The sequence below is a fragment of the Mixophyes fleayi genome, chromosome 3 (genome assembly GCF_038048845.1).
Source record: "Mixophyes fleayi isolate aMixFle1 chromosome 3, aMixFle1.hap1, whole genome shotgun sequence".
In the NCBI taxonomy this organism is placed as follows: Eukaryota; Metazoa; Chordata; class Amphibia; order Anura; family Limnodynastidae; genus Mixophyes; species Mixophyes fleayi.
Genome location: NC_134404.1, coordinates 214,258,159 through 214,276,317, shown reverse-complemented (window position 1 = coordinate 214,276,317; position 18,159 = coordinate 214,258,159). Strand labels below are relative to the sequence as shown.

The 18,159-nt window shown below is 41.0% G+C and overlaps 1 protein-coding gene across 2 annotated transcripts in view; it reads left to right on the top strand.

Annotated features, from left to right (window-relative positions):
• The window catches only part of LOC142144362 (pantetheinase-like), a 53,625-nt gene extending 35,981 nt beyond the window's left edge, over positions 1–17,644 (top strand). For both annotated transcript variants that reach the window (XM_075203096.1, XM_075203095.1), the window contains exons 5-7: positions 9,204–9,574; positions 10,262–10,432; positions 17,137–17,644. In XM_075203096.1, the coding sequence (XP_075059197.1) occupies positions 9,204–9,574; positions 10,262–10,432; positions 17,137–17,265 (671 nt within the window). In that variant the 3' untranslated portion in view covers positions 17,266–17,644. The remainder of the gene's footprint in view (positions 1–9,203; positions 9,575–10,261; positions 10,433–17,136) is intronic.
• Positions 17,645–18,159: the final 515 nt, after the last annotated feature.

Here is an 18,159-nt window from a genome sequence, read left to right as displayed (position 1 = left end):
TTAGCTGCCCCACTTTTATGGATAAGCCTCATTTGTACTCTACAGAGTCAATAACAATAAATATGATCCTCAAAATATTTATCTGCATCTTGACTTTATTCATCCAAGAAAACACAATGTTTAAATGGTGCTCACTCTTTGCAACACATGTTTTGAGGTAAAGACCCTCTTTTCCTTAGGTAATTAACTACTCAGATCATTTTAAAAACATGAAAATCTTTCTCCTGTGATGAAACCTGATTAAAATATCTGGGCAAGATTACTCTAGTCAAACTATACCTCCTACAATTACTTTTTATGGTATTTCTTTAGTTGATTGCTCTGTTTTTTATGGGAGTTATGCAAAGCTGAAATATGATATATATCTGGGGTGGAAAGAAGAGGAGACACGTGGGCAATGTGCTTCCTTTGTGTTCCTATTCTCATTAATAGTGTAGCAGTGGTCTACACGTAACTGTGGTAGGCGCTCAGTGAGCATGTCTGTGTGTTTGATGTTATCATTGAGAAGCATTAATCATGAATTTATTTTTACATCTGGATTTTGTAACTTTCTGGATACTGGGTTTTCAGAAAATGATCATATACTGAGATCAGTTAATATGAGGTTGTCATTGCCTCATGTGCCTCACATATCACGCTCACATCCAGGGCCGCCATAAGGGGGGTACAGGCTCGGGCCCTCACTGCCCACATTATTTTTTTTGGGCTTTTTTTATTTTTTTACACTTTTTTTCCCCGCACCGGCGGGGGGGGGGGGGGTTGTGGACGAGGCCTCGGTAGTTCGTTGGTGGGGGTAGCAGGATAGTGAAGAAAACAAAAAAACACAGATACTCACGTGATCACAGCGCAGGCGTTCCTCCTCCTTCCTCTCTGCACTATTTACACTGAATGTCAGGCGTGACGTCATCAAGTCACGCCCGACACTCTATGAGAAACTGTGCAGAGAGTAATAAGAAAGAAGCAAGAAGACAGAAGAGAAGAGAGGAAAAGAGCTAATACAAAGGTAAGTGAAAAAAGGGAGAAATGCACACCATGAGGAAAAAGTAGGGGGGAGAGGCACATACAGTATGAGGAAAAAGGGGGAGAGAGGCACAGACAGTATGAAGAAAAAGGGGGGGAGGCACAGACAGTATGTAGAAAAATGGGGGGAGAGGCACCGACAGTATAAGGAAAAAGGGGGGGAGAGGCACAGACATTATGAAGAAAAAGGGGGGTGGGGAGACACAGACAGTATGAAGAAAAAGGGGAGGTGTGAGGCACAGTGTGAGAGAAAAATGGGGAGAGAGGCATAGTATGAGGAAAAAGGGGGGGAAGAGAGAGGCACAGTATGAGGAAAAAGGGGGTGAGAGCGGCACAGTATGAGGAAAAAGGGGGCAGAAAGAGGCACAGTATGAGGAAAAAGGGAGGAGAGAGGCACAGTATGAGGAAAAAGGGGGGAGAGAGAGGCACAGTATGAGGAAAAATGGGGGCAGCAGAAAGTCACCGAGTGATAGAGAGGGGGGGCAGGATGGCACAGTGATGGAGAGGGAGGGGGGGCAGGATGGCACAGTGTGATAATGGGGGGCCAGGTGAAGGGGGAAAAGCAGCATGGAGGGTGCAGTGTAATCATAAGGGGGCACAAAATGGTGATGAAGGGGCACAGTAATGTGTGTGTGATGGTACAGGGGGCTTGTGGCAATGTAGTGTATGTGTGAGGTAGATGGTGGCTAATTAATGGGTGCAAGTTTGTTTGTTGGGTAATGGTTGGGCAATTTTATAGTGTGGACTGTTAATTTAAGATGGGGTGGTTTGGGGGCTACTGAATGTGGGGAGAATGAGGTCACTTTATTAAATGTGACTATGAATTGTTTAATGTCAGTGATAGGTATATTTCTGAAATGTAAATACTATTAATTTATTGCTGGGGCTGTTTGTAGGGAGGGAAATAGGTTTATTTATTTAATGTGAATACTATTATTTTAATATTGGGGTTAATATAAGGTTGTGGTTGGAGGAAGGCCTAATTATTAATCATGAGGGCTATTGATTTAACGCTGGGGCTGGCTGTAATTTTCTAAATGTACTCATTTTTATTTTCCAAATAGGGCACCCAACATTCCAGGATCCAGACAAGCCGCAACTAAAGGAACCTGCAGTCACAGGTGGTGAAAGTGAGAAGAACAGGTAGAAGAGAGCAGGAGAGACTGTGAAATGTTGTGATTCTAGTAGGGACAATGCCAATATTTGGTGAGTGTATATATATATATATATATATATATATATATACATATACACACACACATATATATATATATATATATATATATATATATATATATATATATATATATATACACATATATATGGGGCCCCCTTAACTTACTTGAACTTAACTGATTATGTTCAGTGATTTTTTTTTTTCATTGCCATGGGCCCCCTTTCCCCCTGGGCCCCCGGGCACCTGCCTATCGTGCGCAGTCGGAAAGACAGCCCTGGTTCATTCGGGGGGGGTCATCGGGGGGCCCTGCCTGCTTCATTTGTACAGGGCCCCACGATTTCTGATGGCGGCCCTGCTTATATTGAGGGAAATTCCAATTAATTTTTTAAAGTTCTCATACAACACTACAATCCCAAAGTTAATTTAATAGGTTAACATACCCAGTACTATTCTAGACAGGGGAGTTTTTGCTTATTCTTATTTTGTCATAAAATGTAGGGATCTGATGATACATTACTAGACATCAATTAATAAGTTAACATACTCGGCATTATTCTGGATGAGAAAAATACCCATTAGCATCTTTTACTTGCATTTTTACTACAGTTTTTGTCAAATCAAATGCATCTGAATAGGTTTGTCAGTGGAAATCATTGTTTCTAATGTTACCAATACTTGTAGCATTTTCACTAGAGTTGCATTTGCGTTCCATTTTTTAGAATGCATTTTGTACTACCCATGTTCATTTATCATTTTATATTCATTTGGGAATCATTTCTTTAAACGCTAGTGGAGATGCTAGTAATAAATGCATGACATGCATTTTCACTCCATATGTGCTAATGCTTTTAAACACAAAAATAATGCTGTAGGGAACCTGGCCTAATTCTGTGTATTTCTCTTACAATATATTCATCTGACTTTACATTAGCAGAGATTAATATTTGCCTTACTCATATAACATATTCACCAATACTCATTCTGTGGGGTTCTGATACAAAATATTTATTAAACACTTTTTTATTACAGAAGATTTTCACATAAACACATACAGTAACACACATAGCTGGCTTATTACAATATGCATTGTTCCACAGAACCCAGTGTCGGACTGGCCCGCCGGGGGACCGGTCTATCCCCCGGTAGGCCCCGACCCTGATCGCTCCCCTCTTCGTTGGTGGGGGAGCGAGTAACTGAAGAAAAAAAAAACAAAATAAACCTTGCGTGTCTGCAGCGCCGGCTCCGTGCGCACTGAATGCCGGGCGTGATGACGTCATCACGCCCGACATTCAGTGAGGAGCGCCGCAGACAGAAGACAGAAGACAGAAGAGAAGATAGAATCAGATAGAAAAGGTAAGTGAGGGAATGGAAGAAAGAAAGAGAGCGTGAAGGGGGAGCATGAAGGGGGAGCCTGATGGCAGAGCATGAAGGGGGAGCATGAAGGGGGAGCCTGAAGGGGGAGTGCAGGGGGAGCATGATGGCAGAGTGAAGGCGGAGCATGATGGAAGAGTATGAAGGCAGAATGAAGGGGGAGCATGAAGGCAGAGCATGATGGCAGAGCATGAAGGGGGAGCATGAAGGCAGAGTATGATGGCAGAATGGAGGGGGAGCATGAAGGCAGAGCATGAAGGCAGAGTGAAGGGGGAGCATGACGGCAGAGTGAAGGGGGAGCATGACGGCAGAGTGAAGGGGGAGCATGACGGCAGAGTGAAGGGGGAGCATGACGGCAGAGTGGAGGGGGAGCATGACGGCAGAGTGGAGGGGGAGCATGACGGCAGAGTGGAGGGGGAGCATGAAGGCAGAGTGGAGGGGGAGCATGAAGGCAGAGTGGAGGGGGAGCATGATGGCAGAGTGAAGGGGGAGCATGAAGGCAGAGTGGAGGGGGAGCATGAAGGCAGAGTGGAGGGGGAGCATGAAGGCAGAGTGGAGGGGGAGCATGAAGGCAGAGTGAAGGGGGAGCATGAAGGCAGAGTGAAGGGGGAGCATGATGGCAGAGTTAAGGGGGGCCAGGAGAAGGGGGGAACAAAAGCAGCATGACACAGGGTGATGAAGGGGGGGCAAAAACAGCATGGAGGGCGCAGTGTGATCATAAGGAGGCCCAGCATGGTGATTAAGGGGCACAGTAATGTGTGTGTGATGGCACAGCGGGCTTGTGGCAATGTAATGTGTGTGTGGTAGGTGGTAGCTAAATAATGGGTGCTATTTTCTTTGTAGGGTGAAGGTGGGACAATTTAATTTAAGATGGGGTGGTTTGGGGGCTTTTAATTAAATGTGAATATGAATTATTTAATGGCAGTGACGGTTGCGGGAAATAGGTATATTTATTATACGTATACATAAATGCGATTTATTGCAGGGGCTGTCTGGAGGGAGGGAAATAGGTTTATTAAATGGGAATACTATAACTTTAATGTTGGGGCTGGAGGAAGGCCTAAGTATTAATTTTTGGTCCTATTGATTTAATGCCAGGGCTGGTTGGAATCTTCTAAATGTACCCATTATTTTTTCCAAATAGGGCCCTCAACATTCCAAGATCCAGACAAGCAGCAACTAAAGAAACCAGCAGCTACAGGTGGTAAAAGTGACAAGAACAGGTAGGACAGTCTGTCAAATATTCTGAGTCTAGTGCAGGCTTGGCTAACCTGTGGCACTCAGGTGTTGTGAAACTACAAGTCTCAGCACACCCTTCCAGCAATAAGCTGCTATATATTGGCAAAGCATGCTGGGGCTTGTAGTTTCACAACACCTGGAGTGCCACAGGTTAGCCAAGCCTGGTCTAGTGGGACAATCCCGATTTATGGTGACTGTTCTGCCCAATCTAAGGGGCAGGTCAGACTGTGTACTCTTTATACACACACTGCATTCTTTATATACTACACTATGGTGCTAGCTGTACTTCGTGGGCTGACCCCTCCCCCTCTAGCGTCTAGTCTCGCCTCTATAATGACTGGCCACACCCCCTCTGGTGGGCCCCTAGCGTTGCAGTTCCCCGGTGGGCCCTTCATGCCCCAGTCCGACACTGACAGAACCAAGTTTAATGGATTTAATGTTCATACAATATGTCATTGTGTCATAACCAGAGACCAGTTAATGAGATTGCTTCCTTTATTTCTCTTCTTTTCGCAGTACATAGTCATCAGCTTTTTAAGTTGCAAGAATTTAATTTAATGTTGTGGAGTTTACTACATATGAATCTGTTCTTTCATCAGTGATCAGTATCATCATCATCATCATCTATTTATATAGCGCCACTAATTCCGCATCACTCTACAGAGAACTCATTCACATCAGTCCCTGCCCCATTGAAGCTTAGAGTCTAATTTCCCTAACATACACACACACAGACAGAGAGAGACTAGGGTCAATTTTGATAGCAGCCAATTAACCTACTAGTATGTTTTTGGAGTGTGGGAAGAAACCAGAGCACCCGGAGGAAACCCACGCAAACACAGGGAGAACATATAAACACCACACAGATAAGGCCATAGTCGGGAATCAAACTCATGACCCCAGTGCTGTGAGGCAGAAGTGCTAACCACTAGGCCATCGTGCTGTCCAGTATTTACTGCAGATGCCTCTCATATTTGTCTTTTAGATTGCAAGCGTGCAAGCATGGCCCTCTTAACTTTTATTTGTTACTCCCATACTTCTGCAGAGGATTCTGGTGCTACATAAATAGCCCCCTGCCCACCATGGTAAACCAATAACCCTGATAAACAATGATTGGATAGAAATGTTACATATATATCTCATATATTTTCCATGTTGTTAGCTACATCTCTCACCTTGGAATAAAGCCCCATTACTCTTCTTGTTATTTCGTTCTTCCTATTAAGCTACCAATGCGTATCCGCCCATTTTTTGATTATTTAGTTGACAATAAAAGGAAATTCTCATGTGAATGCACTGTTTTGCATTTTAAGCTTACTTTTAGCTTTTTCATATTGTACTAAACTGTTGTGTGCCTTTTCATTGATACAGAATTACTCTGAGGTTGGCTGCATGGGTACTCCCGGTCTCTCCGGTGGCTGGGAAGGAGATTCTGCATATTTTCTCAACCGTATTTTTTTCCTCGATATGCTAGCTGAGGGGTAGGTTGACCATGCAATCTCACACACATACCCTTGACTCCCAGCATCACATACCACATTTTAAAATGCTCCAACTAAACAGAAGAGAGTCTCTTCACTTCTTAAGAAATCACACTTAAATAGAGTAATTCTACAGAAAACTCACTAATGTAATGTTGCAGGAGTAGATCTGTTTAACGGCCTATGGGGTTGCCCGATAGGAGTTTTTGGCTCAGACTTAGAAGATATGAAATGGAAAACTTAGTAGGCTTCTTACCCTTTCTGCCTGAATGGACAACTCTGGGAATCTTTCCACAGGGACAGAGGATCACTGTGAGAGATAGGGGGGGGAAGATTTTTAGAATGGATCTAGACACTCTAGCAAAGAAAAATGCAATTTTTCGAATTGTGGGAATGTTACACCAACATACAGCAAGGATATATTAAAACCCAGATCCACAGATGCTAACACACTATATTGATCTTTGCTCAAGACCCACCTATTCAACTCTAAAGGTTTGGAGGACAGTCAGTGCAGCATCAACCCTACTTTGTTTGAATATGTATCTTTTCTGTGGACCTTAACTCTTGTTGGAATTACATTTTTATACTTACCAACTTAGTCTTCCATAATAGTTATGCAACAGTTCTTATGATAATTACTGATTTATTTATTAGTGAACTCATTTTGCATTACTATTTGTTATGATCTGTCTTGTGTCTGTGGGCCTGAGTCATTAAGGGACATATCTCTGTTTTTTGTGCGTATTGTGCGCAATTCCCTTCTGCACATGCCCAGAACGAGGACACTGGCCGTCAACGAAAGCAAGTCCCTTCCGTATGCCAACGCAAGGGGCGGGCTGGGCCGCTCAGTCTCACCGCTGTTAGGGCCAGATGCACTATTGCCTGATTATTAAAGGCGGCCGCATCACATGACACGCGATGCGGCCGCGTCATCAATGACGCGGCCACATCGCGTGTAATGTGATGCGGCCGCCTGTGCGCCCCCCGGGCTGAAATGTGCCAGCCAGCGCCTGGCCAACGCAAATGACAGTTACGACGGCCTAGGATTTCGGGGAGTGAACGGGGCGGGGAATGGGCGTGTTTCTGTACTAGATGCTCAATGTGGGCGTGTAAAACTGACGCGAATGCAGCAACGTCAAAATGAAGCTCTGCGTGTGTGAAAGTTTCTTGTTTTTCTGCCGTATCTCTTGCACCAGCTAAGGGTCTCGTCCAGTGTTGGCTAACCTGTGACACTCCAGGTGTTGTGAAACTACAAGTCCCAGCATACCCTTCCAGAATAAGCTTCTAAGTATTGTCAAAGCATGTTAGGACTTGTAGTTTTACAACACCTGGAGTGTCACAGGTTAGCCAACACTGGTCTAGTCTAAGTCCTGGGTCAGTAGCGTATGCATGCTATAACATGTGTCTGCAATCAGGAGCAACTGTAAAAATGTATTTTATGTACAGTAGACATTAAGGACAGCCTAATAAATGTTTTTCAAAGGAAAAAAAAAAATTATTTTTTTTTTTTTTATACAATCTCCATTTATAATCATAAATGACTATTATTGACAGTAACATTAATTGATTAATATTTTTTTTCTGTGAGTTGTTTTGAGATTTCAGATTCCACATACGTATTGTACGCATCCTGCAGTGTCTAGTTTAGTATAGCAGAGTGAAACTACACCCATAGTCAACACCACACGTATCTGGAGATTCACACCTTGATGACTCCGGGAGTATGCAGAGCCGATTTACGAGCCGCTGCGAACAACTGCACGATGCGCTCAGTATGCCTGCCTTAATGACTCAGGCCCACTGTGTTTAAATTAATCTGCAGCACCTGTGATTCTCCAGAGGTGCTGCTGTTCTGCCTTTCCCAATACCAGGGATCAACTAGCACAGCTAGCTAATCATCCACACCTGACTATGGGGTAGATGTATTAAGCTCTGAGTTCTTCAACACCTGCGAGTTCGGCGTCTTTGGTGTTTAAATTTAAAGCAGCGCTGCCTTGTAAAGGTAAACTTCCCTTTACAATGCAGTGCCGCTTTAAATTTAAACGCCGAAGACGCCGAACTCGCGGGTGTTGAAGAACCCGGAGCTTAATACATTTACCCCTATGTCTTATATATGCCCGCCAGTATCCTTTGCTGGTCATTGATTTTCCTAAGCCTGCTTATGGTTTTCCCTGGATCACTGCCTGCTTTCTCTGTGTCTGTGGAAATCCATACTTAGCCAGTTCATGTTTCCTTGTAAAGCATATTTTAATCACCTGACAATTGCATTTCTCCTGCTATCTGCTGTTCCTAAAAATCTGATTATATTCTGACCTGGGGGTAAATGTATCAATATGCGTGTTCTTCAACACCCGCGTGTTCAGCCTCTTCCGCGATTAAATTTCAAGCGGCGCTGCATTGTAAAGGGAAGTTAACCCTTTACAATGCAGCGCCGCTTGAAATTTAATCGCGGAAGAGGCTGAACACGTGGGTGTTGAAGAACCCGCATATTGATACATTTAGACCCTGGTCTGTGTTCATTGCATTCTGGATTGTTATTTTCTCTGCAATAAACTGTACACTGTTTTTCATCATATGCCTGGCTCTGTGGCTATAATTGCAAGATGTAGTTTGTGGAACAATTTCATAACACTATTTATCTGGGTCCTTGTATTGAATACTGTTCTAACTGTGAAACCTTGATTCACATGCATATTTTTGACTAGATAATATTGAACAACTGTCTGCTTTGGTGACAACAGAACTATGTTAGAAAAATAAGTGAATGTAGTAGTCTTAATAATAATAATAATAATAATAATAATAATAATAATAATAATCACAACAACACTTTTAGTAAATGGAGCATTACTATTTTGAAAAGTGCCATATTACTCCTAATGAGCTATTCTACTAATATTTCCTGTTTTTAGGCAGTGGAATCTTCTCCCCAGACAAAGTTGAACCATATTACTATAACATGAAAAATGAAACAGGAGGCCTGCTTATCTCTGAACTCAGATCTCATCCACGGAATTCTTCAACATATACTCCTACCAAATGGAACTTGTATGCCTCTCACATTGAGAAATATCGATCTGGTAGCAATGTGTTCAATGGGTTCATTTTTGATGATAATTACACCTTCACTGAACTTAATGCTAATCATGGAGAGTATACAGTTTGTCAAAAAAATCTATGCTGCCACATAAGTTATAAAATGGTGGAGAAACACAGTGATGAGGTTTATGTCTTTGGTGTTTTCAATGGTCTACATCTGGTTGAAGGGGAATACTATCTACAGGTAACTTTGTTTGGTGGAGATTAATCTTACTTTTCAAAAATGCAAAGATAGTACATTCTGAAGTCCACAATGTAAAATAGCGGTTATCACCTTTTTTACATTGTATATTAAATCGTACAGACACAATAGCTTGCTTTTTGTTACTGAAGGGTGGCACGCAGTGGAAGCAGAAACAATCAAAGTTAAGAAGAAAAGGAGACAGTGGGAGCAGACTAGTGGAGGAAACAAGGGTGCATATAATAAGAGCAGACAATAGCGACATAATTGTGGGGCTTGGTTAGAAAGGGGGTAAAAAATCAGACAAGGTTGGGAGAAAAGATGCAAGTAGAGAAGGCAAGTAGGAAACCAAGGGATAAGAGATGAGCAATAGACAATAGGTTTGACAAAATGGTACAGAGATGAGTAAAGGTAGGCAGGATGCGCAAATATGTAAAGAAAAGTTAGTGGTTTTGTGTTTCAAATATAAGTTTTGTTTGTATGATAGGTGTTTTGTCTATTTGTGGCCATATAGTTGTAGGAAGGCTCCAACATAAGGATAACTAGCAATGCCATTTCTATACAGTGAACTGAGAATATATTTGCTTCTTATTTTTAACAATAATGTATAGTTAATAATTTGTAAAACGACTTTGGGAATAATTGGAAGCCATTTGGTAGATTTTAAGATGTGTTTTCTGTATATTTCAGGTATGCACACTATTGAAATGTGAAAGCATGGATTTAAAGTCATGCGGGGAACCTGTAGAGACTTCTTCAACTAGATTTGAATCTTTTTCTCTCAGTGGGAATTTTTCCACTTCCTTTGTTTTCCCAGAAGTTTTGCTGACTGATGTTCATTTGGCTCCTAACATGTTCCAGGTAAATGTTCAGTCAGTGAAAATAACTCTCTAGTTGCTGCAGAATTTTGATTTTACTTTTTTGGTACCATATCCAGTTCATGTGTCAAGGAATAGTACCGCAATAGAAGCATGTCAGTCAACGCTGGCAATTATAGTGGCCTACCATGTGTTCCAAACAGGCTCTGAAATGTCCCACATACTAAACAGATATATGAAAAGATAAAGTATGAATACCTCTACACAAACTTGCTTACATCACACTCTGAATCAGCTCCTATGTGTACTAACATGTCTGACAGGAAATCTTGTTCCTTAAGCCATAAAGAGTGTATATATACTCAGCAAGTGCATATATATATATATATATATATATATATATATATATATATATATATATATATCTCTATATAGAGGAAGCACTCAATACACAAACAAATCCAAACAAGCAAATAGCGCAGTCCATAACAACAATCCAGCTTCCACAAATTCTAAACAGAATAGACCAGTACCAGTGTTTTAGAGTATAACTCCAAAGTCACATTTATTACAAAAAATACAAATACATTCTGAGCAGTACAGAGACTCAGCCCAATGTCTGTTTCTTTCAGAAGGCCCTTAATGAAAGTCAGCACTTTTAATTGAAACAGACGTTGGGCTGAGTGCCTGTAACGCTCAGCATGTACTTGTCGCATTAAATTTGACTTCGGAGTAATACTCTAAAATACTGATGCTGGTCTGTTCTGTTTAGAACTTGTGGAAGATATATATATCTATCATAGACAACAAAATGTACAAACCTTTACACCATCTAAAATGTAAGAAAACTATTGAAACTCTTAAATTCAAGTGGCCATGGCTCTTGTTAAATGTATTCTTATGCTTTGAGGGTCATCCACCTTTTTTACTATGTATTCCTCTCTAATGCAAGATTTTATCCATCTTGCCACTGACGCTTTTGAAGCTGGTTCAATATTTCATTGCCGCTGATTAAAACAAATAACTTCTTTGTTTTCCTAAATTTCTGTGTCCTATTCAAATAAATTTTAATGCCACGGACCAAGTCCAAACAATGAAATCTCCTTTCTTTTGAGTTTTTTGGGTTTGGACATAGCAAGGGTCGAACAATTTCTTGATTGATATGGAATTATAAGACTACTTTGGCAGGAACTTTGGATTGGTTCTTAGCACAACCTTATCCTTATGTATAATCAAAAAAAGGCTCCTTGGCCTAGAGAGCTTGTAATTCTTCTTGCTATTTAGGAACTTCAATTCTTCTGATATTAGTCTGCTGATAACTTTATTCACTGAAGAAATGTGACCCTTCATTTTATGTCCCTGAAACAAAGCTTCCTACAAAGACTGCCCCTCAGTTTCCATCTCGTGAATGACTTTTAAAAGTTTTTTTAACAAATACATGCTGAAATTAAGTTCCTCTTTACACACAGCTGGATATTCATCACATAGTTCAGACATGCCTGATTCCACCTGCTGAACACCAGACTCATAGGGTCTGATTCATTATGGAAACTAAAAAAAAGGAGTAACTTTGCACCTTGGCAAAACCATGTTGTATTGGAGAGGGAGGCAAATTTAAAATGTGGCAACAGATTTATAGTTGGGGTAGGGCATGTCCTAGAACAACTTTAAAGTGCAGTGCAAAAATAAAGCTATCAATGATTTGTGTGCTACATAAAAAACAGTCAATATTTTAGTTACATGCAAAATAATAAACTAATGTGCATCCCTTGCATTGTAACTGGTTTGTCCAGAAGAAAATGTACTCCTTTTTGTGCCTTACCTTCCTTAATGAATCAGGTCCATAATATTCTGAAGCAAAATTAATAACTGATCTTGATCTTGTAGACCTCAGTTGGAGCAGTTGGAGTAAATCATCTTTAGTAATAAATAATTTCAGATAATACAATTTTCATCCTTTTTCACATTTCAACCATCCGAGGGGGAGACCTCTACTGTTCACTATAGGGATATAGTACGAATTTCGAACCCCCATTTTGGATTACAAATTGGGGTCTTCTGACTGAAGAAAAGAAGATATTTACATGGACTTTAGGATACAAAAGGGGGTCTTCTGACCGAAAAAAAATTATATTTACATGGACTTTTGGAATATAATTTATTTTGGCCTTTATTATTTTTGAACTACTCCTGGACCTGCAATGTTACATTTTTTGGACAGCTACAGGACCTTTGCTATATTTTGGTTTGTTTTGCACATGGTTTCAAGCATTATTGGATTTCAAGCTTAGAAGAAAAGATGAAGACATCTGATGGTAAGTGTTTGGGGATATTTTTAATAAAGGGATGTGGTTTTAAAGAGAGAGTTGTGTTTTATTTTAGGGATTTTATTTATTTTATTAAAGTAATGTGGTGTGAATGAGGGTGTTGTGTTTTTTAAACAATTCACCAGCATGCCCTGGTTGCCATGGTGCCCCGGGCTGGCTGAGACTAGTTTCACAAACTATAAAATGTTGTTTTCTTTCTTTTTCACTTTCTTGCACATTGTTACCCTACACCCACTGCCCCAGGGGTGTGTATTCCTATAGGGGGGGCCTGCACAATTTTTTTGTAGACCCCACTCTCTAGGGAATCCAGCCCAATGCTGAACAGCCTGGGGTTAGATTGTCAGTATGGCAGGGGGTCCCCTGCCGCGTGTCCCCCTGCTGTAGTGCCATCCACCCAGGCTGGTTTGCGTAGTGCTGGTTTTTATGAAATTGGGGTGACCAGACGCTTTTTTTCCTGCCAGTTTCACGAAAACCAGCAGTAGGCGGGCAGTGCTAGTGTTAATAGTGCTTATAAGGGGGGACCCAAAGCTTTAAAAAAAAAAAACAACTTTTTAATTCATCTATTTTTACTGTATACAACGTTGCCCTGTTAATGCCGGCAGTGTGATTGTTGGCATTTTCACTGTCGGCAATCATACTGTCAGCATTTTATGTGTGCTGCCATTTCTTTCATATTGGTATTTATGGCGTCAGGATTTCGTGCATGTCACTGTTTATAACGTTCTGTATTTCCTACTTGTCAGTATTTTTAGTTTTTCCATTTGTCAGTATTCTTTGTGTCAGTATTATTTGCATTTGGAATTTGATTACCTCCCCACTAGAGCTACATCCTTATAAGTGAAGGGAAATACATTAATTATCTTACCCGTAAAGCCTTCTGACAACTTTTGTTACAAATCCCACAACAAAGAATTTTTCGGATTTTTTTTGCACCTTCTCTGGGTTTCTAACCTAGAGACAATATTGTAGACTAATATCAGCCTGCACACTAACTAGCTAAAATATCTACTGCTATAAATATATTGTTGGTACTTACCCTGACCTGCGTCCCTGGAACCGTTTTTCTCCATATTCGCCTTTGTTCTGTTTGGTTCAGTGTGTGGATTCCTGTTGCATACAAGACTTCACTACCCGCTTCTAGCAATATATTCGTTGGCTTTTCTCCTCCCAGCATGTATTGCGTCACATTGTGCATGACTTTACAATGTTGATTCCAACAATGCATAATGTTTAAAGCACTGAGGCAAGAAAACAGCCACCACTGCTGTGGGAGGTGGCACCAACAGCAGAAAGTATCACCCAGGTTGGACACCGTGCCTTATATTATGCAGGTCTCCTAGCTATGGAGGATGCAAGCTCCTATAAGTAGGGCATCGAATACTTGTGCCATGTAACTTCTCACGGCTGCCAGAGGATGCAAGCCCCTATAAAAAGTGCTCCATGAGAAGGCCGATTCCACCACCTACGCTCCATAAGCACTCATAGATGTGCAACTGCCAGACCTTCAGGAAGCAATATCCCCTATTCTCCTGGCAAAAATAGATGTAAGCAAGCATATCAATTTCAAACCTCAACATCCTGTCTTTACTACAAGGACAGGAAAGAAGATGCAGTGAGGAGGGAGGAGTGGCCCTATATACCCTTCTGGTGTGTCTACTTTCCTGCCCTAACTCAAGTGCAAGGAGGATTAACTCCATAGTGTATGCTGCCATGGAGGAGGATGAGGAAAATATAAATACAAAATTTATATATATCTATATCTATGGATATCTATATATATATATATATATATATATATATATAGATATATATATATCTATATATATATATATATATATATATATATAGATAGATAGATAAATATAGATATACTCTGATCAGTCACAACATTAATGTCACTGGTAAGTAAAGGGAATAACATTGATTATCTTGCTACAATGGCACCTGTGAAAGGCTCGGGTATTAGGCAGCAAGTGATCAGTCAGTTCTTGAAGTCGATGTGTTGGAAGCAGGAAAAATGGTTAAGCATAAGGATCTGAGCAACTTTGACAAGGACCAAATTGTGATGGCTAGCCTGGATCAGAGCATCTTCAAAACGGCAGGTCTTGTAGGGTATTCCCAGTATGCCATGGTTAGTACCTTCCAGAAGTGAGCCAAGGAAGGACAATGAGTGATCCGTTGATATGGTCATGCGTGCCCAAGGCTTATTGATGCATGGGGGGAGTCTCTGGTCCAATCCCACAGAAGAGCTACTGTAGCACAAATTGTTGAAAAAGTTAATGATGGCTATGATAGTCAGAGTGCCCATGCTGACACCTGTCCACCACTGAAAACGCCTAGAATGGGCATGTGAGTGCCAGACCTGGACCATGGAGCAATGGAAGAAGGTGGCCTGGTCTGATGAATCACATTTTCTTTTACATAATATGAACAGCCGGGTGTGCGTGCATTGTTGACCTGGGGAAGATATTGCACCAGGATGTTTATGGGGAAAAAGCAAGCTGGCAGAGGCATTGTGATGCTCTGGGCAATGTTCTGCTGGGAAACCTTGGGTCCTGACATTCATGTGGATGCTACTTTGACACGTATCATTTACCTAAACATTAAACATTATAGCAGATCAGTATACCCATTCATGGCAACAGTATTCCGTGATGGCAATGGTCTCTTTCAGCAAGATAATGCACCCTGCCACATTACAAAAATTGTTCAGGAATGGTTTGAGGAACTTGACAAACAGGCGCGGGCTGGGAGGTATCAGCCCGCGGGGCACACAGGCAGCCGCATTGCGTGTCATGTGATGCGGCCGCCTGTGCACTGACGCGGCCGCATCGCGTGATACGCAATGACACCACCGGTAATATTAACAAATTATTGCATCCACGCCGGGGGACGGGGGGGAGGCGGCCAGGCCAAACAGCCGTTAGACTGAGCGGCCCGGGTGCCTGCTGCCCCCCTGCCCCGCGGTCCAGCCTGCCCTTGATGACAAAGAGTTCAAAGTGTTAACTTGGCCTCCAAATTCTCCAGATATCAATCTGATCGAGCATCTGTGCTGGAAAAACAAGTCTGAGCCTTGAAGGCCCCACCTCACAAGTTACAGGACTTAATTGTTCTGCTGCTAATGTCTTGGTGCCAGATACCACAGGAGACCTTCAGAGGTCTTGTAAAGTCCATGCCTTGATGTGTAGCCCGGTGGCTTAGTGGTTAGCACTAAATCCTCACAGCACATGAGTTCAATTCCCAACCATTGCCATATCTGGGCGGAGTTTGCATGTTCTCCCTGTGTTTGCATGAGTTTCCTCCCACTGCTCCAGTTTCCTCCCACACTCCAAAAACATACTAGTAGGTTAATTGGCTGCTATCAAATTGACCCTTGTTTCATTCTCTCTGTCTGTGTGTGTATGTTAGTAAATTTTGTCTGTGAGCTCCAATGGGGCAGGAACTGAAGTGAGTGAGTTCTCTGTACAGCGTGTCAGAAATAGTGGCGCTATATAATTAGCTGCTGCTGCTGCTGATGGTCAGAGTTGTTTCGGCATGAGGGGGATCTTCACAATATTAGAAGGCTGGATTTAATATTGTGGCTGATTGGGTCACACCACAACATATAAAAAAGGCATATACAATAGACAATTTAAAACTGCAGAGCAATATTCATTTCAGATCAAATCAAGTAGTAGCCTCCAATAAGTCTGCTGCAATTTTACATAAATACAATGGAAAATAGGTTAAGGGAAAAAGATGAAGGATAGGATATTCTTACAACAAGAAAGACAATTACCACCTCCTAAAGAACTGTATGACTGTTTTTGGATATAGATTATAGACTGATTTGTTGAAATTCCATGTCATTTATGAGAATTTTACTCCTTGGATCATACGCACCAAAAACTCCTCGTTTTATTTTATTGTTATATTCATTTTGTTTTTTCTGGATGAGAACCAGTGGTGGAGATTGCTATGTGTGACCGAAACGCAGATCGATCTAGAAATAACAGTATTGTTTTTGAATACTTGTCTAGTGTTCATTATGCAACAATTGCTTAGGTTCTGCAAGTATCTTAATTCATGACCTACATCACTCAGGTTACTGTTGTTTATTCTTTGAATATTGTCATTTTCCCCTATGTTCCTCTATCCAACTATGTTTCTCCTGCCTGTAGTAATTAATAAAACTTTAAGTTTCACAAGAATTAATATAGTAAACATATAGCTACAATATATATTGAAAGAACATGGAGAACTGAGCCTTATAAATCCTTTTTTAGACACTGTACTAACAAACTCTAATGAACATGCATTTAAATGAGTTCTTAGATAGAAAAACCTTACCATGATATTGTGACGTCAGTACAGTTGTTTGGTAATGCAAAACTTACACTAATGTATAATTTTTATCATCATCACTTATGTTTTCTTCCAGGTGTTAAATGATGGACGCCTTATTAGTCAATCTGGTATTTCTTCACATCCACTATTAAGTGCAACTCTGTTTGGAAGATGGTATGAAAAAGACCCAATTGGAAAGCAAAAATCTAAATTTATAATGTAGCAATGTTATGTTAGATGATATGTTATATTAGTTCAAAGATTTGTATTTGTAAGACATATTGTGTTTCGGTCAATTACAAATAAAGCATAGAACAAAGAAATGTAATTTGTAGCTCATAGTATATGTTGGAATCAATCAACAACTACCAGTTGTCTAACTGCTAAAACTTCTGTGTGAACCATGCATTGCATTCATTGTTACAGCTGAATAGTGGCTTATGATTCGAACACGTGCTGTGAATCTTGTTTTTGTTACATATCAATTCACCATTTACCATATTTCCAGAAGATAAGGAAAGCTACTTCTGCTATATTATGTCAAACATGATATGTATGTGACTCGATTCATAGAATTGCAATAAAGTAAAAAGACAATCATTCCTTCAATCTCAGTGTATTCTTCTCTGGGAACTCCCATGATAATCTCTATCAGAGGGTGGATTGTACCTGTAATGTTGCCAGCTGCTGCTCCCACATATCAGTAACAGACTGAGAGTGTGTGATGCTACAGCCCTCAGTCTGTTACTGAGATGGAGGAGCACAGTCGACAGCATCCCAGCACAAGGGTATGAAGATAAACCACAATACTAGCTACAGACAACAGGTGACACTGCACCGTTAACACTGACAAGTGGAACATATGAAGATCCACCGCAATACAAGATACAGATAACAGGTGGCAGTGCACAGATAGCTGCACATTCTTTTTCACTTACTGCTATGAGAACTTGCTAAAGGTCAAATCAATTATAAATAAGAGTCCTCCCCTGTATGCAGCCTTTATAATGTCTTCCCACCTATCAATCTTTGCAAAAACAAATCTAGAATTTTGTTTCTCTGCTGATGCTGCAAGTGTCTTGTTTTATTTGCATGTTTGTTAACTTCAGCTTCATTC